The sequence below is a fragment of the Marmota marmota genome, unplaced genomic scaffold (genome assembly GCF_001458135.2).
Source record: "Marmota marmota marmota unplaced genomic scaffold, marMar, whole genome shotgun sequence".
In the NCBI taxonomy this organism is placed as follows: Eukaryota; Metazoa; Chordata; class Mammalia; order Rodentia; family Sciuridae; genus Marmota; species Marmota marmota.
The window spans coordinates 689,824-711,113 of NW_025999932.1; the positions used below are offsets into that span (position 1 = coordinate 689,824).

Here is a 21,290-nt window from a genome sequence, read left to right on the forward strand (position 1 = left end):
CCTGTAGAGGGCAGACAGTGACAGGTAGGTTGGTGTACCTCTGAGCATCTGGACCTACACAGCGTCTCATCTCTAGAGGCAGGAGTCTCTGTCTGGGATTGCCTCGGGGACCTGGATGGATCCCAAGTCTGCTGCAGCCTGGAAAGTGCACCCCAGACATGACAGGCCAGCTGCCGAGGCCAGAGCCCTTTCTGCAGGAGGCTGGGAGCTACGCGGCGTCTGCACACCTGGGGGGCCTCGAGGCAGCCAGGCAGCGGTGTGTTTGAACACCCAGGCCCACGTGCACAGGCGGGGGCTGCCCCAGGCTGGTTCTGGGAAATCGAGTGCTGGTTCACATTGACTTTTCCTAACCTTCAAATGTTTGCAAACGGTCTGCCAGCTCCTGACTTTGGGGGAGTTTATACTAGAACTTTTAACTTTGCTTAGCAAAGTTTCGCAAAATGCAAGCTGTACAGAGTTTTGGAAAACAGGCACCACGTCCAGGCCGGACCGGTGTTCTACTCCAAGGGCAGGCTTGGTCTCCTTCTCCTGGAACTCAGGGCCTGGCGGCAGTGCTGAGTGCAGGACAAGCGCAGGAGAGGACCTAGGAGCCTGGCGCCCCCCAGCACAGGCTGTTCTCGTGGTGTGACATGTCATCAGAGTTCCAGAAACTCCCAGAATGGCCCCATCCCCGAGACTCGGGGCTTAGTTCTAAGGCTTGGACCCAAAGGGCTCTAATCTCAGCAGGCTGAGCCCACATGCAGGGGTTTCCTGGCGAGCAGGCCAAGGGCAGGGGTGACCTCACCACACAGCCCGGCTCCAGTGACCGCTGTGTGTTAACCAGACGGCCGCCCAGGCAAGTGGTCGGGCCTGGGTCAGATGCCCCATTGCCTCGTAGTGAAAGGAATGAGAAGCCCCTTCCCCAGGACGTGGTGGGGAGGAAGCTCTGCTGCCTGCAGTTCCCCACCGTCTGGTTCCGGGAGGTTAGTGGGAGAGAAGCTGGCCAGGGAGGGGTCGGCGTCAGAGGGGTGTCTGGGCTGGCCCTCCCGACCCCATGGTGCACGGGGCTGACTCCTGGGCTGCTGCTGCTGTGTGCACTGGGGCCTGGGACACTGTTCACAAAGGAGCTGCCCGTGCAGCTGACGGCAGTTTGTATCACCCGAGGACAGGAACCTGCGCTGGGAGGGGGACGGCTCCATCGCAGCGCCAGCAGAGCCCCCCAGAGTCGGCAGTTTCCCAAGCGCAGCTGCCAGTGCTCCGTCTCGGGCAAGGCAGACCAGCCTTCCAGAGGAGCCCCTGTCCCCACCTCCATCAGGCCGGGGCAGGTGCGGGTGGGGATGAAGGGGTCTGATCTCTGCCGGTCGCAGTCCCTGCAGGAGTCAGCCTGCCCAGCGTGGTGACATGGAACAGCAGACAGGCCCAGCAAACCTCCAGAGCTTTAATGGGGAGGAGAGGCCGAGCCCGGGGTCTCTGCCGCAGGCGACCCCTGGGCCCGCATGGACTTGTCGATCCACTTGAGGAAGGCAGTGACTTTGGTGTAGACCCCATACTTCCCCTTCCTTGCGCACCCTTCCCCCCAGCTGACAATGCCCGTCACAAAGTAGGTGTCCTTGAACCGGGTGACATGGGGGCCACCGCTGTCCCCCTGGCAGGCGTCCTCCAGCTTGGCGTCGTAGCCAGCGCAGAACATGTTCTGGGTGATGGTGAAGCTGCTGGACAGCTTGCAGGTGTTGCGGTCCACGTAGGGCACCTCCAGCATCTTGAGAGTGCTGGACGGCCGGCCCTTCTCGTGGGTGCGCCCAAACCCGCTCACGATGCCCGTCTTCTGTGTCATCAGTGTGGCCTCTGCCCAGTCCTTCTGGGGCAGGCAGGCAGGGGCCACGTTCATGCGGAAGGTGATGGGCGTCTTCAGCCTGAGGACGGCGATGTCAAAGTCGTAGGTCTCCCTCACGAACTTGTTGTGCTTGACCACCACCTCCACCTCATGGACCATCTCATTGCCCTCCTCCTTCTCCGTGTTCCGGTCCCCTGGAACCGGAGAGGACATCACAGCGTTAGTTCCCTGGGGACGGCATTTGCATGGCAGCTACTTTAAAAGAACTGTATGTGATTGAGAAATGGTCTGTGGCCACATCTGAAACCGAAACATGGGACAGTGGACTGAGAGCACTTGAAATGACCTTCCACGCCCCTCCTGGGTGCCAGGACCTGGTGTCCCTGCTCACATTCCAGCTAATTCAGGGCGTCGGGTCCTGTTGACTCTTCAGGGTTTCAGCTGGTATCCCGCGTGTGCTCAGTGTGCCGGGCCTGTCCAGGTGCTGGGGAGCTAAAGGTCCAGACCTGGGCTGTGTGATAGGCTGAGCACCTGGAAAGAGGTGTGTCTGAGCCGGGAGGAACTGTGAATCTCTTAGAATGGAAAGAAAGGGGCCGAGCGTCTTATTTAATTGCACATTGAAATGTCAATATTTGGGGTACATGGGTGAAATCAGATGTGATGATAAAATCAACTCCACCCGTTCCTATGGACTTAGTAGACGTGTGACAGAGACTTTAACACGACTGTGACATTTCAGGTGCACTGGTGGCTGGCACTGCGTTTTCCCTGGGCAGCTCGCGAGTCTGCAGAGACAGACTTTAACCAAACGACCCACAGACCCCACAGACGAAAGTAGGAGGTAGGAGGCTCGGGGCGTGTTGCAGAGGGAGGAGGAGGGAGGCCAGGAGGGACAGGGACAGCCAGCCACAGGAGAAGGGCCCTGAGGTTCTGGGAGGGGCTGGAGGCCAGCGGCGCCCACCCCTCTCCCACTGCTCCCTCCCCTTCACCTGAGACGCCTCGCCACCTCTGGACAGGCTGCCAGGTGCCATCTGTGGTAGAGGGGCTGACGGGTGGGGAGGCTGGGAGGTGGTGCCGGGGCGTGCAGAGTGGGTCACTTACCTACCCTCACCTTGAATCTCTTGGCTTGGTGCAGACAGTGGGCTGCGGTGAGGACGTGGAACGGGCTCAGGATGGTGCCCCCACAGAACCCCTCGTTTTCCTCGTCGATGAGGAGAGCCTGCAGCAGTGAGACTCAGTCAGCCACCCGGGTCACACAGGCCCTGAGGTCAGACTGGACACTTTCAAGGAGAGCTGGCCTCCTGGCCTCGGCAGGAGCTTCTCCATGGGCCGGCCTGTCCCAGAGCTTTCCTTCCTGCTCCCTCTGCCCTGACAGCCGAGAGTCTTCCTCTGGGCTCTGGAGCCACTCTTCAGCCCCTCTGGTCTTTGGAGCCCTTTCCAAAAGGGCCCTGGCGCTCCACACGCACCCTCTAGGGGAGGTCGCCTCGCCCATCCCACTGCTCCAGGCCGGGATGATAGGGTGGCAGGCCCCTTTCTAGGTCCAGGATTTCATTTTCTGCACACCCAGCACCCAGTTCTGCACCCACACAGCGAGTTCTCACTGTCCCAGCCGTGAGCAGGGGCTGATGTTGCCTTCCCATGGGCCCCTCAAGCTCTAGAGCAGGGGACACCTGTCCACAGCCTCGGGCGGGGGCTCGGTGATCTCTGCAGTCCTGCTACGGGACAGGCATCTTGCTTTGGGGCCCTGAAAACCTCCGCCCAAGTTGGGCACCTAGTCCAAAGCGAAAGGGCAAGCCATCGGCAGTGTCCCATGCAACATCCAGGACACCCATCAGAAATCACTCGTTGTTTGTATGAGATTCGAATGTAACTAAAGTCTTGTGCTTTTTTTTTTTTTTTCTTCTTAAATTGGGCAACCCCCATCCAGTGATTTTTATTTCTCTGTTTTTACTTTTGAGCATAAATGGGTGTGCGTTTCTCTAAGGTACTTTCTGACACTGTCTCCCTTCCCTTAGGAATTTTTAGGTATTTGGGTTATTAAAAAAAATTAGAAATGAAACAAGGACAGTGACTTTCTTCCGCACCCTTGGAGGCGGGAGTGGCCTGACCCTTATGGGCAGGTTTTCGGACTAGGCCTTCCTGCCTTTCCGTCCTTCCCAGAACAGGACAGCCCTGGGCATGGAGGGCCAGCAGCGAGCACGCCCGAGGGGCGGTGGGTGGCAGAGCCGGGAACACACCGTGCCCCAGCCTCCTGCAGGCTGTGGCTCGCGTGCTGGGTGGGGGGCTCTTGCCCAGTGGGACTCTGCCTGAATGGGGGGCTACTCCCCAGGTGCTGAGCAGGAGGGGCCCAGCTGTGCCTTCCCAGAGCTGCTCAGGACAGTTACCTGCCAGGGACACTCCCCCTCTTCACAGTCCCGGCCGCCCACAATCCGAATGAGGTTCCTGCTGTCCTTCTGGTAGGTCTGGTTGAGGTTGAGCAAGTTGGAGGGGTCCTGGGTGGGAGGCAGGCTGTCCAGGCCACTCCAGGCTGGCGTGCTGGTCCTGGGCAGAGCCTCGCTGCTGTTGGCAGCTGGGCCCGCTGACCTCCTCCTGCGACCCAGAGTGAGCTTCCCACAGGGGAAGAGGTCTGAAAGAAGCACAGCCGCGCCTCAGCAAAGCCAGGCCCCCGCTGGGAGTCCTGGGCAGACAGACTCTGCTGACGCTTGGTAGGTGGGGGCGGAGCCCCAGGTGGGTGCAGCTGTCTGCATGGGGCTCACCTCACCCTGAGCTCTAGTCGCAGCGGGAGCAGAAGGAGAGGTGCACAGCTGCCTACAACTGGCAAAGGCACCAACAAGTAAGGTCGGTGTGGGGGACGGGCAGAGGGGGCGCCGGCAGGGCGAGGCAAGAGGCCCGTGGAGAGTCCAGAGGGCTGGCTTCCACAGGGGGTGGTCTGGACGGTTCTGATTTTGCTGTATGCTTGAAATTTTTCCTCATGAAGTGTCGAATTAAAACCCAGTGTTCCAGGCAGGAAAGCAGCCCTGGGCAGGAAGCACAGGCAAGCAGCCTGCAGCCAAGCGAGGGGGCCAGGGAGCCCATGCGGCTTTGTGGGGCCCCATCTGCCGCTTCCTGGCTCCTGCAGGGACCCAAGAGCAGGGCCACGTATTTGAACCCTCCCTTCGCACGTCACCTGCAGGGGACCCAAGGCAGAGAGGAGGGCGTCCCTGCAGAGCCAGAATGAAGAGAAGCGGACGCAGCAGCAGGACAGGACAGCAACCCCGTGCTTGTCAGGGTGCTTTCCCTGGCCCAGGCGGGGCCTGGCAGCCGCCCGCCTGCAGGGTGCTTGGGCGTATTCCCTGGAAGCAGGCCCCTCTTCCTACACTTGTTAGCTCTGGAGGATGTTTGTGCACCTCCTTTCACACTCCGAGTTTGCTCTCTAGGACGAGACCAGAGCTTCCTGCGTTAGGAAGTAGTTTACTAGTCTTTCTTTCTCTTTCTTCTTTCTTTTTGTGGCATTGGGATGAAACCCAAGGACCTTGCACATACTGGGTGAGTGTTTTACCACCGAGTCATACTCCACAGCCCTTTATTTTAATTGATTTGTGAATATTCCTGCAATCAAAAAAAAAAAAAAAAAACTGTACGCATGTCAAGAAATGGCTTCAATTAAACTATTTCTGCATCAGCTGAAGCTTAAAACTTCATTATCTAAATGTATGATAGATGATATGTCAAGATCAATGTAATGTTTTGAGCAACTAATAAATTCCTGATGTTTAAAACAAAACAAAACACTTCATTATCAACCGGGTATAGTGGCTCACACCTATAACCCCAGCGGCTCAGGAGGCTGAGGCAGGGCAATTGCAAGTTCAAAGCCAGGCTCAGCAACTTAGCAAGGCCATAAGCAGCTTAATGAGACCCTGTCTCTAATAAAATATAAAAAAAGGCTGGGAATATGGCTCAGTGGTTAAGCAGGTTCAATCCCCAGTACCAAAAACAAAACACAAAAAAAGAAAACAAAAACTTCATTATCAATGGAAACCAACTTGCATTCCTTTCTTTTTGAGGGTTTCATGTTACATAATCGAAGTAAACTTTGAAGGATATATTTGGGACCTTTATCTTTCTTGATTACTAATTTTTTGAAGTAAACTGTTTCACTGAGAAGAATATGACAGAGTAATGAGTCCCCTGGGGAAGTCAAGTCTCTGGATGGAGGGTATGTCACCGGGCTCCGACTGGAACCTCATGGGTGCCTGGTCACCTGGCTCTAGGACAGGCAGCCCGCCCACTGCTTCCCTATCTCGCCCAGGTGATGCCTCAGGAGAGGGGGGCCAGCAGGGGCCGTGAGAGGTAGATGGTTGGCCCTGAGGGCCGAACTCTCAGGTCCCCAGTGCCCTCGTCCCTAGCCCGGTGGGTTCCTGAGCCTCTTCTGCGTGCACTGCTCTCTGGGAGCCTCATGCGCAGTGGCCCCAGTGCTGATCATCACACTCCCGGGGTCCAGTTCTTTCCAAGTGAGAGGAAGATTGAACTCCGCCTTCCTCCACCCAGGCAGAGTGCCCGGCAGGAGTCGCCTCCTTCCAGAGCCACGTCCACCCCGCAGGCAAGTGGGAGTGAAGGACAGGTTAGCCAGCACAGCTGCTCGCAGGACCACGGGCTTCCCACGGGAAGGACCCAGCCCTGGTGCCAGGCTGCGGCTCTCTTGGCAACCCACCCGGCCCAGCAGGAGGCCCTGCCCTGCCCTGCTCATGGCCCGTGCTCCTGGTCTGATGCCACCAGCTCTGTGGCTCAGGAGCCCTGTGTGGCCTCAGGTCCTCCTACCTGTGGAGATGCAGGACTTGCCGTCGTCACCGAGGGTGTACCCACTGGCGCAGGAGCACACCACTGAGTTCTGCTTTTCCTGGCAAAACTGGTCGCAGTCCCCGTTGTCCAGGCTGCAGAGTTTCCGTGCGACTGTGGGCAGAGGAAACCGCTGCAGCGGCAGGAGGGACCAACTCCAGCCACCCACCCGTCCTGACACACAGGGCCCCTGCAGGAAAGGTGCTCATGAGCAGCCAAGTGAGGTGGCTGCTCCACATGTGGCCTGCCTCCTAGGCCACTGAGGGACACCTGGCATTCACACAGGTTCTGCACTGCCCTAAGAAACCCAAGCTGCCCAGGAAAGGCTAGAAGGTGGACAGAGGTCCCCAGGGCTGGGTGGTGTGGACTGAGGTCAGGACGCTCGCTCCAGGGACCAGGGACCAGGGACCAGGGACCAGGGCAATTCCAGGCAGGGGCTCAGAGCCCCTGCAGCCAAGGCCAGAAGGCTGTCTGTGGAACTGAGGCTTCTGTGACCATGGGGGGCTCCTCAGGCCTGACTGGTCTTCATGTTCATCCAGGGTCAGGCCGACACCCTTACCATGCCACGCAGACAGCTGGAAGCCTTGCTCCTCCACAGAGGCTGGCCCCTGGCACGTGGGAGGGTCTAAGAGGAGTTACTTTCCCTTCAACTTCCATCCACTCCTGTGGCCACTAGATCCAGACAGGTCCCCATGGTGGCCTCCTGTGTTCTCTGCTGAGGGCTGCATGCGTCCTGCCCAGCCAGAGGGCCCTGCTGTTTGGTGGGGTGCCTTCAGTTCCAACTCTCTCCCCTCACCCATCATTAACAGTGGAACAGTTGCTGAGCACTGACCACCACTGCACACCCCGGACCCTGCTGTGGACACCTGTACTCACAGCTCTGGGACCCTGGGGCTCGGCCAGGGCACGGGCCTGTGGGGGTGCCTGTCAGGAGCTGGAGAACTGCTCCAGCACAGGCAGGAGGAGGGACAGCTGTGCAGAGAGTGGGCAGGGGCCCTGAGGCCTGAAGGCAGCTGACCTCTGGCTGTGTGATCCAGGTACTTAACTAAGCCGCAGGGCCTCAGTGGACACACATGCAAAGTGGGGTGGCAAAGTCACCTCAGAGGCCTGTGAAGCTCCTGACAGGGTACTCACAAGCCATGCGCCACTGTCAATCACCAGCCTGTCCATCACACCTCAAGCCCGGTGGGGCCGACCTCTCACAGTCAGCAGCAGCACTGGGGGCCAGAGTTTCGCGGGGGGGGGGGGGCTGCCAGTACTGGCTGAATCCAACCCAGTTCACACTGTGGTGATCTGCTTCACAGGGTCCCATTTGGGTTTGGATGAAAAGATAATTACAATGTAAAGGTCGACATGACGCAAGTAGAAAGCACTTGTTAGCTCTGGGAGACTTCTTCATACCGTGTCTAAGTCAGCTGAATGGTTTGCAGGCAGGGGCCTGGACTTTAATGGAATGAGACATGACTGATATTACTAAAGTAATAGCAATTTAAAAGACATGCGTATCTGTTTGAATCATGGATATGCATGTCTTCTAAATTATGTAGCAATCTTTAGAACATGTTCTTGGATTGGATTACTTTAGGACTTTCTCCAGTGCTAAACGCCATCAAAAGCCTACCAACCAAGAAAATCCCAGGACCAGATGGATTCTCAGCCGAGTTCTACAAGACCTTCAAAGAAGAATTAACACCAATACTTCCCAAAGTATTCCATGAAATAGAAAAGGAGGGAACCCTTCTAAGTGCATTCTATGAGGCTAATATCACCCTGATACCAAAACCAGACAAAGACACATCAAGGAAAGAAAACTTCAGACCAATATCCCTAATGAACACAGATGCAAAAATTCTGGCAAATGGCATACCAAAACATATTAAAAAGATCCTGCACCACGATCAAGTGGGATTCATCCCAGGGATGCAGGGTTGGTTCAACATACGGAATCAATAAACGTAATTCATCACATCAATAGATTTAAAGACAAGAATCATATGATCATCTCAATAAATGCAAAAAAAGCATTTGACAAAATACAGCACAACTTCATGTTCAAAACACTAGAAAAACTAGGGACAGTAGGAACACACCTCAACATTGTAAAGGCTATCTATGCTAAACCCAAGGCCAGCATCATTCTCAATGGAGAAAAATTGGAAGCATTCCTTCTAAAAACTGGAACAAGGCAAGGATGCCCTCTTTCACCACCTCTATTCAACATCATCCTTGAAACTCTAGCCAGAGCAATTAGACAAAAGAAAGAAATTAAAAGGATATAAATAGGTAAAGAAGAACTCAACCTATCACTATTTGCTGATGACATGATTCTATGTCTAGAAGATCCAAAAAATTCCACCAGAAAACTTTTAGGACTAATAAATGAATTCAGCAAAGTAGCAGGATATAAAATCAACAGCCATAAATCAAACACATTCCTATACATCAGCGATGAATCCACTGAAAGGGAAATTAAGAAAACTACTCCATTCACAATAGCCTCAAGAAAAAAAAAATACTTGGGAATCAACCTAAAAAAGAGGTGAAAGACCTCTGCAATTAAAACTACAGAACACTAAAGAAAGAAATTGAAGAACACCTCAGAAGATGGAAAGATCTCCTATGCTCCTGGATAGGCAGAATTAATATTGTCAAAATGGCCACACTACCAAAAGCATTATACAGGTTTAATGCAATTCCTATTAAAATCCCAATTACAGTCTTCATAGAAATAGAAAAAAAATCATGAAATTTATTTGGAAAAATCAGAGACCCAGAATAGCTAAAGCAATTCTTAGCAAGAAAAGTGAAGCAGGAGGCATCACAATACCAGAACTTAAAGTATACTACAGAGCCATAGTAACAAAAATGGCAGGGTATTGGCACCAAAACAGACTGGTAGACCAATGGTACAGAATAGAGGACACAGGGACTAATACATAAATACAGTTATCTCATACTAGACAAGGGTGCCAAAAATATTCACTGGAGAAAATATAGCCTCTTCAACAAATGGTGCTGGCAAAACTGGAAATCCACATGTAGCAAAATGAAATTAGACCTCTATATATCACCCTGCACAAAAATAAACCCAAAGTAGATCAAAGGCGCCTAATAGAAGAAAAAACAGGCCCAAATCTTCACCATGTTGGCCTAGGATCTGACTTCCTTAACAAGACTCCTAAAGCACAAGAAGTTATATCAGGAATCAATAAATGGGATGGATTCAAATTTTAAAAAAAATTCTCAGCAAAGGAAACAATTAATAAAGTGAGAAGAGAGCCTACATGTTTGGAGAAAAGTTTTACCACATGCACCTTCAATAAAGTACTAATCTCTAGGATATACAAAGAACTCAAAAAACCTAACACCAAAAAAAAAAAAAAAAAACCAAAAAACAAAAACAAAAACAAATAACCCAATCAATAAGTGGGCTAAGGAACTGAACAGACACTTCACAGAAAAAGAAATACAATTGATCAACAAATATATGAAAAAGTGTTCAGCTTCTCTAGCAATTAGAGAAATGCAAATCAAAACTACTCGAATATTTCATTTCACTTCTGTCAGAATGGCAATCATCAAGGATACAGGCAACAACAAATGTTGGCGAGGATGTGGGGAGAAGGCACATTCATACATCGCTGGTGGGTCTGCAAATTAGTGCAACCACTATGGAAAGCAGTATGGAGATTCCTCAGAAAACTGGGAATGGAACCACCATTTCACCCAGCTATCCCACTCCTTGGTTTATACCCAAAAGGACTTAAAATCAGCACACTATACTGAAGGAGCCATATCAGTGCTTATAGTAACTCAATTCACAATAGCTAGGCTATGGAACCAACCTAGGTGTCCCTCAATAGATGAATAGATACAGAAAATGTGGTATATATACTCAATGGAATATTACTCGGTTTTAAAGAAGAGTGAAATTATGGTATTTGCCAGTAAATAAATGGTTGGAGTTGGAGAATATCATGCTAAGTGAAATAAGCCAATCCCACAGAACCAAAGGCTGAATGTTTTCTCTAATATGCGGATGCTAATTTACAATAAGGTGGGGGCACTAGAGAAGAATAGCATTACCTTAGATTAGGTAGAGGGAAGTGATGGTAGGTGAGGGGAGGGATGTGGGGATAGGAAAGATAGTAGAAGGAAGCAGACATTATTACTGTATGTATATATGTGACTGCATGACCAATATGATTCTGCAACATGTACATGCAGAAAAATGAAATCATATCCCATTTATGTATGATATATCAAAGTGCATAAATGCATTCTATGGTCATGTACAACTAATTAAAATAAATAAAAAAATTTTTAAAAAAGACAGGCATATCTTTCTTTTTAGGGAAATCTGGCCTTATAATAACATATTTTTGTTAAAAATCATTAATCATATTGGAGAAAACTCAGTGATGGTCCCATGTAGAATGAATTAAATGTATCAAAACTTTGTAACTAGCTAATATCAAATATCCCTGTTGTTGTTTGCATTTACAAATCTAAGTAGAAGGAGGTGATTTTGGATCCTTGCTCCAGGCTATAAGGGCCTGAAGAGCAGAGTACACCATTCTATCCAGATATTGGAGGGTCCAGGCTTCGTGGGTGCTCTGTGATCCCTCTCAGAGCAGCAGGGAGACACTGTACCCTGACCTTGGACAGTTTGGAAGTCACGGGCTCTGTGTTTAGGGCTTCCTGCAGGGGCACAGGATAACAGAGCACAGACTTCAACAACTAGAAGTAACTCAAGGTCATCTCATCATGGATTTCCCGCCTTCTCTTCCTCCCACCTCCTATCTACAGGCATTTCTGCTCTGAAGGTAGCCAAGCAGAGGGACTTACAGAATTCGCAGTTTTTGCCTTCGAATCCTTCCAGGCAGGAGCAGGAGTACTCTCCGAGCCCATCTTTACACATTCCCTGATTCTGGCAAGGATTGCTATCACACTGGTCACCATCTGCAAAGAGAGGGTGGGCACCAAGCCTGCAGGCATGACCATCCCAGACAAACTTGAGCTTGGCATGGCCGGCCACGGGCACGCACCCATAGACAGCTCGAGCTAGCTTCTGCTGCTCTGGGAACAACACTGTCTTTGGACTGTGTTTCCCCCCCCTTGGAGGCCCTGCCTCACTGGCCCTTGACTGCCCCCTAGTTCTGTCGAGATGTTTTACAGTGTGTCTATGGCCAGAGTGGCCCTCTGGCTGGCGGCTGCAGTGGTCACCTGAAGCAAAGGCTTCTGAGCTAAGCATGGACAAGAGGGTGTCGGGTTCCACTTTGCACGTGACCTGGGGTGGAAGAGGAAACAGAGACTCCCATCCAGCCCTGGCATGGGCTTCCCATTTCTTGGTGGAAGTTCAGCACCTGATGCAGAGCTGGGTCAACTGCCATTTGAGAAACTTTGAGTCTGTTTTCAGTAGTCACCATTAACACCTTCTTATGTGCTGGAAGATTTAGATCAGGGTGGCTAGCTTGTTAGGAAATCCAATCTTTCAGATTCCGTTTTTTGCTTTCATGTAATACACTTGTATTTAAAAAAAAATACCGTGGAATTTGGTATCCTCAAATAAGAATAAAGTGATTAAAATCTACATTTGAGCTGGGTGATGTGGCATGAACGTATGGTCCCAGCTACTCAGGAAGCTGAGGCTAGAGAATCACTTAAGCCCAGGAGTTTGAGACAAGCCTGGATGACATAGTGAGACTTCATCTCAAAAAGAAAAAAAAATCTTGCTGGGCCTGGTGGTACATCCCAGTAATCCCAACTATTCAGGATGCTGAGGCAGGAGGATTTCTAGTTTAAGGTTAGCCTGGGCCATTTATATCTTAAAATATAAAGAGGGTGGGAAGGTAGCTCAGTGGTAAAATGCCCCTGGGCTCAATTCCCAGTATGAAAAATCTATAGTTGAGTAAATAAAACTAGAATTAATAAAAATCACTGTAAAAATAATATCAAATAACTATTGTGGGAACACCCAAAGGGCAAACATCTTAAATGTGTAAGATTTTAAATAGGAGCAGGAAGGATATTCACCAAGTATTTTAGAAAGTCAAATATAATCTCTCTGCATTTAAATATCCTAATGAGCCTCTCCCACTTAAGAGTAAAACAGAAAACACCTCACCTTTGTATTTGTTCCAGAATTCATTCTAAAATAAAACAAACATTTAGAAATGCATTAGGAAAGAAGACATTTCATGCCATTCACTCCGTAGCTGCAACTAGGCCGAGGAAAGAATTGTTCTAGAATCACCTGATCTAAAGGGGAAGGGAGGGGCTGGGGTGGTGGCTCGGTGGTAGAGCGCTCGCCTTGCACGTGAGAGACCCTGGGTTCCATCCTCAGCACCACATAAAGATAAATAAACAAAATAAAGGTGTTGTGTCAATGTATAACTAAAAAAATATTTTAAAAGAATAAAGGGGAAAGGACAGGAATCTTCTCTATTAGTAGATGTGGCTTAGTTTGTCTTAAATTAAACATTTTTGTTGAACTTTCAAGTTAATCATCAAAACCCAGATTGTGCCAAGAACAATCATTCTGTTTCCCAGCCCTTGCTGTCTGGTTGTCACAATCACCCCACCGCTTAGAGAAGTGCTGTCACCAGGCTCCTGTGACACTGAGACACTCAGTCTTGGTCTGTCTGTCTGGGTTGGCTGCGTAGGCCCCTCCACAGGCCCACTGGGCCCCAGCACGTGCATTCATTAGAACAGGGTCCTCGTAGGTGTAATTAAAAGGCTCCAGAGGGGATCATCCTGGAGTACCACAAGTCCCCGCTCACAAGCCTGTCCCCCACCTGCAGCCATCAGAGAGAAGGCCGGTGAGGATAAGGGGCAGAGCAGTCACAGGGGCCACATGCTTGGGGACAGGCACAAACACACTCCTCCAGCCTCTGCAGGGGAGCCAATCTGCTGATGCCTCGATTTTTGATCTGGTGTCTCCAAAACTACAAGAGAATAAATCCCTGACATTTTAAGGCATCTGGTTTGTGGCATTTCATGATGGTGGCCCTAGAAATGAATGCAGTGTCTTTTAATTTTTTTTTTAATAAGTCACACAGTAAAATCAACTTTTCGCGTATGATTCTATGAGTTTCAATATGTGTATATATTTGTATAACAACTACCACAATCAGGATATGGGACACAGCTGTGCTCCCCACCTGGCACTGACCTGCTCTGAGTCACCACAGCAAGGACTTTTTACACTGTCACATAACTGGAATCCTACATCAAGTAACCTTGTGAAACGAGCCGTCATTCAGCACAGTGCCTGTGAAATCACCCAGGCCAACACATACACCAAAGGCGGGTCCCGGCACTGCCCAGTAGTGGCCCACTGCACGGCTGTCCCCCTGTTGTTCACTCCTTCACCCACAATGGACACGCATGTCCAGTTCTGGTAATCACGAACAGGACTGCTGTGAACATTTGTGTAGAGGTGTTTTGTGAAAACAAGGAATGGCTGTCTGCATTTGTCACCTTCAACACCATCAGAGATCAATCTCCAGTATTTAAAGCCACCCACTGTGTGGTGCTTTGTTATGGTAGCTCTGGAAATGAATGCAGTGTCTGAGTTATATGGCTAACTTTGTAAAAATCTCTCCGACTCTTCAAGATGAGGGTGCTGCCGGCCTTCCCCTTAGTAGCATATAAGGTTCTGGTGGCTCCACATCATCAAGGGTCACTATTTCTTCCTTTCTCAGTTATAGAGGTTTTGTTGATAAATCACATTTCCATAGTGGCCCATGGTGTTGAGTATCTTCTTATGGGCTTGTCATACATATTTTGTCTTTGGTGAGGTAGCTGTTCAGGTCTCTTCATCAAATTTACTTCGGTGTTTATTTTCTTCTTCTTAGTCATTAGCCTACATATTCCGAATACAAATTTCTTTTTGGATATGTAAACTGCAAATACTTTCTTAGTGTGTAGCTTATATTTTCATTCTCTTAACTGAGCAAAAGTTTTAATTTTGACATAGTTGTCAATTGATCATCTACCTATTTTCTTTTATGAATCCTTCTTTTGGCTGAGGCAAGAGGAGCACAAGTTCAAAGCCAGCCTCAGCAACCTAGTGAGGCCCTCAGCAATTTAGCGAGACCCTGTCTCTAAATAAAATATTTTAATCAGGGCTGGGCTGTGGCTCAGTTCACAAAAGCACCCATAGGTTGATCCCCAAACAAACAAAACCCAAATCAAACAAAACCAAAACAAACAAAAAAACAACCCAATCATTCTTTTGGTGTGTTTGGTGTTTTCTATGCAAATGGCTATGCTGTGTGAAAACAGGGTGTAAGAATGGCCTTAGGCCTTGGCCTAAACAAGCCCATTTTAAAACTCCATTTTAAAATAAACCTGGCAAGTCTCAGAGCTCTCTGATATGTCATCAAGCATATCTGGTTAAAAACAAGTCACTTTCCACAACCTAGGTAAGAGGGTGAAGTCATGTGTCATTTGTAATAACCCTGATAACAGCCAGAAGGGTATCAGGGTAGACACCACCAGACATATGTCCTCTCTAAGATGTAAGTTGTCACTAAGAAACCTGGTAACAGCTGATAGGGATCCTAAATACACGCAGAAGCTCCAAGATTTAGTATGAATAATGGAACAAATGAACAGACATTCAGCCAGCTGACACTGACGCACACAGCCTGAGAGCCTGGTGAGCACCTGGACAGACAGCCCAGCTCTTCTCATCTGCCTGATCCTCTGCGTTGTCCTCACGGCTCTCAAACTCTACAGCAGCCTCCTGACCTGGTGAGAACAGCGACCTCTCCTAACACCCTCTCCTCACCAACCGTCAGCTCCACCCCAGGAGAAGCTATCGGTTCCTGGCCTGGACAGGGTGAGTGGGCATCTGCTGGGTTTAAGACCTAAGACTCAAGACTTTAAATCTAGCACTTAAGCTCAGCCTGCAGAGGGAATGTCTGTGATAGGTCTGTCGTGACTAAGTGTGTTTGCAGTGCTTAGAGTTAACTAAGAATTCCTTGCTTTGAACTGATTATGTCTACTGCAGTGCCCAGCATTAAGGATTGTCATTCCCTGATTAAGAACCTATAGAGTGGGCCGGGGTTGTGGCTCAGTGGTAGAGTGCTTGCCTAGCATGCTTGAGACACTGGGTTTGATCCTGGGAACCACAAAAAATAAATAAAGGTATTGTGTCCATCTGCAACTACAAAAATATTGAAAAAAAAGAAACTATGGAGTGAAATTGTATTAAGTGATTTGAGTGAATAAAGTATTGAAAAGGGCATCAGTGCATGGCCATTCTTTATTTCTCCCCTCGACTGCATGTCACACCTGTGCCCACTGTGACACAAGGACAGCTTTACTCCTGACTTCCTGTAAGACTTGCTGTGCTGGGACTGCAGCACAGTGGAAGCAGGAGCCGGGGGATGAACAGGCAGCAGGAAAGCACTCACTTCTCCCACTCAGCTCCACGACACTGGTTGTCCTGTCAAGGTGCCCCCGTCACACTGGATTTCACTCCCTTTCACTCACAGCCTGCCGACTGTTCTTCATCGTGAAGTTTTACGTCTAGATTCACGAGACGGTTTTTTGTTGTTTTGATACTGGCAATTGGACCCAGGGGCACTGAATTATTTATACATGTGCTAACTTCCAAATACTTGGAGATATTTCTATACTGATCATTTAGTTTAATTCCGTTATGACCAGAAAACATTACATGAGCTCACTCTTTTAAATTTGTAAGGTTTACTTAGAAAATATAATCCAGAAGAAATACAGTGATATTTAAAAATAACTCAGTTGCCAATACATGAGGATAGTGACTTCCCCATATAATCATCTTTTTAGAATGTAAGTATGGTAGCTATACAGAAGAGTGTTGGGAGATAATGCTGAGTGAAAACGGTGAACTTGAACTTGGGTAAGCGTTGCAGTTTTCTTCATCATTCCTTATTGTTTTAGTCAGCCTTTTTGCTGTTGCAACTAAAAGAAATGACCAGCACAATTACAGAGGAGGAAAAGTTGACCTGAGGCTCACAGTTTCAGAGATCTCAGTTCACAGACAGCAGGCTCTATTCCTCAGGGCTCAATGTGAGGCAGAACATCATGGTGGAAGAGTGTGGCAGAGAGAAGCAGCTCATATGATGATCAGAAAGGACAGAGAGGGAGAGGGAGAGGGAGAGAGAAAGGGGAGACTCTTCACTTGCCAGATACAAATCTATTCCCTAAAGTCACGCCCTCAATGCCCACCTCCTCCAGCCACAACCAACCTGCCTTCTGCTACCACTCAACTAATCCCATCAGGTGACCAACTCACAGATTGGGCCCAATCATTTCTCCTCTTGCATCATCCCACACATGAGCTTTTGGGGGACACCTCACATCCAAACCATAACATTCCACCTCTGAGCCCCCAAAGTTCGTGACCATATCACAATGCAAAATACATCTAGTCCACTTCCAAGAGTCCCCATTGTCTCTACAGTTCCAAGGTTGCCCAAAAGTTCAAGTCCAAAGTCTCCTGAGACTCAGGGCAAACATGCATCATGAATTCCTGTAAAAAAATCAAAAGTGATTTACAAGTATCCAATATATAAAGGTACACAGTGAACATTCCCTTCACAAAAAAATAGAGGCATAGAAAGAGGGATAGGACCAAAGCAAGATCAAAATCCAGCTGGGCACACAAGTCCTGCTGCTCCACTTACGCCATCTGGGGCACGTGGCATGGTGACATTCTGTCCAAAGGGCTTGCGGAGCTCCACCCTGGGTCTTGTTGCAGTCCAAGTGGCCTTTCTGTTGGTTTGTTTCTGTTCCTGCAGCTTTCCTTGGTCAGTGTCCCATGTTGCTGGCATTTTTTAATCTTCGGGGTCTCCACTGCAGCTTCAGCTTCCTTCTCACATCTTCACTTTGCCCTTTCAGGGGCTGCCCACAGGGACTCCAGCTCTGGGGCACTTCCTCTGGCTTCCCAGGCCTTCCTTCGAAACATTGGTGGAAGCCTCCACGAGCCCTAACTCCATGGCTTATACCAAGGCCTGCCACCATCCCCAGCAGCAGCCAACCCTCCAGGGACCCTGGCTGCAGCAGCCTCTGAGTGTCTGAGCTCCTTGAAAACACTTCCCGGGCCCCCTTGTGCAAGGTTTCCCTACTGGTCTCTTCTCGAGAGAATTTTTACCTTTACTCCCCTGAGTCTGAGATGGGTGTGGTCTTGCCAGACCCTGAGATGCCCCCAAGCCATCTTTCTTTTGGTCTCTGGGCAAAGTCCTTAACATTTCCATAGTTGTGGTAAAGTCTTTAAAAACTGCAAATTCCTTGTCCCAGTTTTACTCCCACCTTTCAAGTTTTTCAAATCTTTCTGCTCTGCTTTCTGCTCCTGAATATCATAATAAATTTTGGCTGAAAGCCATCAGCAACATCCATGCCACTGCCTGAATGCTCGGCTGCAGGGATTCTGAGCGTGGAAATGTACAGGGAAGCGTTCCCCTGGTGAGCAAGCTCCCAGGGTGGCGAGGGGGGGAGGTAACAGACACCCTGTTTCCCACCCTTAGAATGCCCTGTAATCTCTCTTAGGATCTAATAATATAGCTAATGTCTAGCTGGTATGGCAATGCCCTGAGAAGTCTCTGTGTTAGAGCCTCATCAAGCCTCCACCTTGATTGTAGGAACGTAGCTCCTGGGAATAGTAGAACTTGTTTGATAGATAATTACAATGTTTCACCAAGCGCTGGTGCTCCTGGAGCTGCCCACCTAATAGTAACTTCAGACAATGGAATTTCTTGAAAACTGCACGAAGTTGCTAACATTGCATATTGTGATTCTGAAGTGTAACTGCAGAATAAGCAACCTTACTGATACTCTGAACAACAATGTGGTTGTGATACTAATGACCTAATGCAACCTAATGGTATAAATAAACATGGCCTCTTGGACAAGTAGTCACTCTGCCCACCTTTCCTGCCTCTGCACCTTGTCTCTGTGTCTCCTTCATTACTCTGCTGTCTAGAAATTTCTTCCACCAGATTAAGAAGTCCATGACTTTTAAAATCAGCCTCACAGAAAGTCTCAGGGCACCAGCAAAATGCAGACAACTTCTCAGCCAGAACATAACATGAATGGCCTCTACTCCAAATTCCATTAGAGTCCTTTCATGAACCGTCCTGAGCCCTGTCTTCAATGACCACTGTCGTATTGACATTCTGGTCTTCTGAGCTCCCAACAGAATTGGCCATTAAGCTCAGCTTCTACCAATCTAAAACATTTCCAGCTTGCACTGTTATACATCTCAGAATTCCTTCCACTAATTCCAAAAAGGCCCAAAAGGTTCTGAACCACATGGGCAGGTTAGTGACAGCAATGACCCCACTCCTGGTATTGATTTGTTTTATTTATTTATTTATTTTTTGCTGCTGTGACTAAAAGAATGACTAGCACAATTAAGGAGGAAAAGTTTATTCGCGGGATGAGCTTCAGAGGTCTCAATCCATAGACAGCTCCATTCCTCAGGGCCGAAGGTGAAGCAGAACATCATGGAGGAAGAGTGTGGCCGAGGGAAGCAGCTCACATAATGATCAGATAGCAGAGAGAGGTCTCCACTTGCCAGATACAACTATATACCCAAACCATGCCCCCAATTGTCGCGTTCCATGACTAAAACACTCAGGGTCACTCTAGGTGAACTGGGCTGCACAAAATAATCACACAGAGACAGAGAAATATCTTTTTCTTTGTGTCCTGTGATGGCTCCTCTGACCTTAGGGGTCCAATGAAAGAGAGAGCCAAGGCGCACGTGCTGACCCCTTTTATTGGGGAGAAGCCATTCAAATGAGGCAAGGGGTCAGGTTTCAGGGGGCTGAGTCAAGCTTCACGATGTTTGTTGTCTTCAGATTAACTGATATCTAGGAACTCCATGCCCATATCATGAGCCGTGTGGGGATCACAGGCAGAGCAAGTGAAAAGAGCAGAGTGAGGCCCGCCCAAACAGAGGGGCAACGGTTCAGCCCACTTTGTGCGCTCAGTGCTCACAGTTCACACACACATACACACAGCCCATGGCTGGCTTGCCACATATCCACATTCTCATCACTCAAGGGTAAGGGGCAGCTCCCAACACCCAGTGCCCTACCTCCTCCAGACACACCCAACCTGCCTTCAATTATCACTCAATCCCATCAGGTGATTAATTCATCAATTGGGTTAAGGCTCTCACAACCTAATCATTTCTCCTTCAAACCTTCTCATTGTCTCACACATGTGTTTTTTTGGGACATCTCACACCCAAACCATAAGACTTATTTATTTTTGATGCTGGAGATCAAGCTTAGGGTCTTGCACATGCTGGTTCATGCTGTACTACTAAACTACACTCCAGCCCACTTTTATTATCCTTGAATACTTTTTATATTTACCTGCCGCAGTCTGGCTGGGCACACAATCACGAGCCACCACACAGCTTGTAGATTCAAACAGCAACTCTTTATTCCCGAACTCACACCAGCCGTCTACAATCACGTTCTGGGGAAATCCACGTTCTCTGCCCAAATCCACTCCCACTGGGCTTCTGTCTACTAAAAAAATACTGTCTGAATCCCGTGAGAACTCAAGGGGAACTCAGGCAGCAGGATACGCCCTATTCCCAGCAGGAATAATCTTAAACCTGGAATGCCCTAAACCCGATTATCCTAAACCGGGAACACCCTAATCCGCCCTGGTCCTTGAGCAAGGTCACCTACATGCAATGTCACTGCAAAATGTCCTATTTCCACGAGTCCTTCCACTAAGCAACATGGGGTACGCTGGCAAGGAAATTGTCATACCTACTTGGCTAATGGCTCCCAGCATTTACCTGTATTAAACAAATACTTAAAATGAAAATAGTCTTGAAATTATTTTCTTAATAAATAAACATTATTTATCTGGTAAGAATAAAAAAGAATTCTTAATTGTTTTTCTCCCTTCTGGTGGTTGAAATGAACTACAGTCCTCAAATGGACAGCAACACAAGAATTCCCTTGAAGACCACTTTCTTTAGCAGAAATGCAAAGATGCTGGAGACACACCTTGAAGTGTTGTTATTCTCTAGATGAAAGTGCCAACTACTGTGCTTTGGAGTATATTCGTAATTACTGCATTGTCCTCCTTTGAGTTCCATGGCAGGAAATAGAATTTCTTCTCACGTTATGGGAGTCTTTGGAGAAACACGGGACCCAGCTGATGTCCACGCTCATCAGCTGTGGGATGGGGCAGGACCCGAAGCCAAGGTGCGCAAGTTTCCCTGTGTGCACAGGGGCTCTTGTCACGGTTAGGATGAGGTGCCCCGCAAGCTCCTGCACAAAGGCAGGATCGTCCCGCGGGGGACGATGGGGCTGCGGGAGCCGCAACCTCGGCCCAACCTCATCTGCTCGGCTGGGTGCTAAGGGGGGCAGGTGGGTCCCCGGGTGGCCTCCAGACCCCGCCAGGGCGGGCAGCTTTCCTGCGCTGGGTCCCTCCCTCCTCTCGGCGCAGAAGCCTGGGGTCGCCCACCCGGGACGACCCTCCGGCACCGGGCGCCAAGGACGCTGCTTCCTCTACGCGGGCCTCCGCAGGCGTCTGGGCCGCAGTGACCTTAAGGCTGGACAGCTCGGCTCTCCCGAGCCACCACGCTCTGGGCGCACCGGATGTCCCTCGCGGGGAGCGGCGCCGCTGCGTG

At 49.4% G+C, this 21,290-nt stretch overlaps 1 protein-coding gene and 1 long non-coding RNA gene across 2 annotated transcripts in view; both read right to left on the minus strand.

The window, feature by feature from the left end:
- Window positions 1–1,403: 1,403 nt before the first annotated feature.
- The window catches only part of F10 (coagulation factor X), a 24,673-nt gene continuing 4,786 nt past the window's right edge, over window positions 1,404–21,290 (minus strand). Inside the window, exons 3-8 of the mRNA XM_015484059.2 lie at window positions 12,759–12,783; window positions 11,480–11,593; window positions 6,614–6,745; window positions 4,198–4,439; window positions 2,915–3,032; window positions 1,404–2,007 (exon numbers count right to left, since the gene is read on the minus strand). Coding sequence (XP_015339545.1) covers window positions 1,418–2,007; window positions 2,915–3,032; window positions 4,198–4,439; window positions 6,614–6,745; window positions 11,480–11,593; window positions 12,759–12,783 — 1,221 coding nt within the window. The 3' untranslated portion in view covers window positions 1,404–1,417. The remainder of the gene's footprint in view (window positions 2,008–2,914; window positions 3,033–4,197; window positions 4,440–6,613; window positions 6,746–11,479; window positions 11,594–12,758; window positions 12,784–21,290) is intronic.
- LOC125616010 lies at window positions 19,880–21,284 on the minus strand. The gene is made up of 2 exons (XR_007346602.1): window positions 20,448–21,284; window positions 19,880–20,010 (listed from the first exon to the last, which is right to left on the minus strand). It is a non-coding gene; the product is annotated as an uncharacterized LOC125616010 (long non-coding RNA).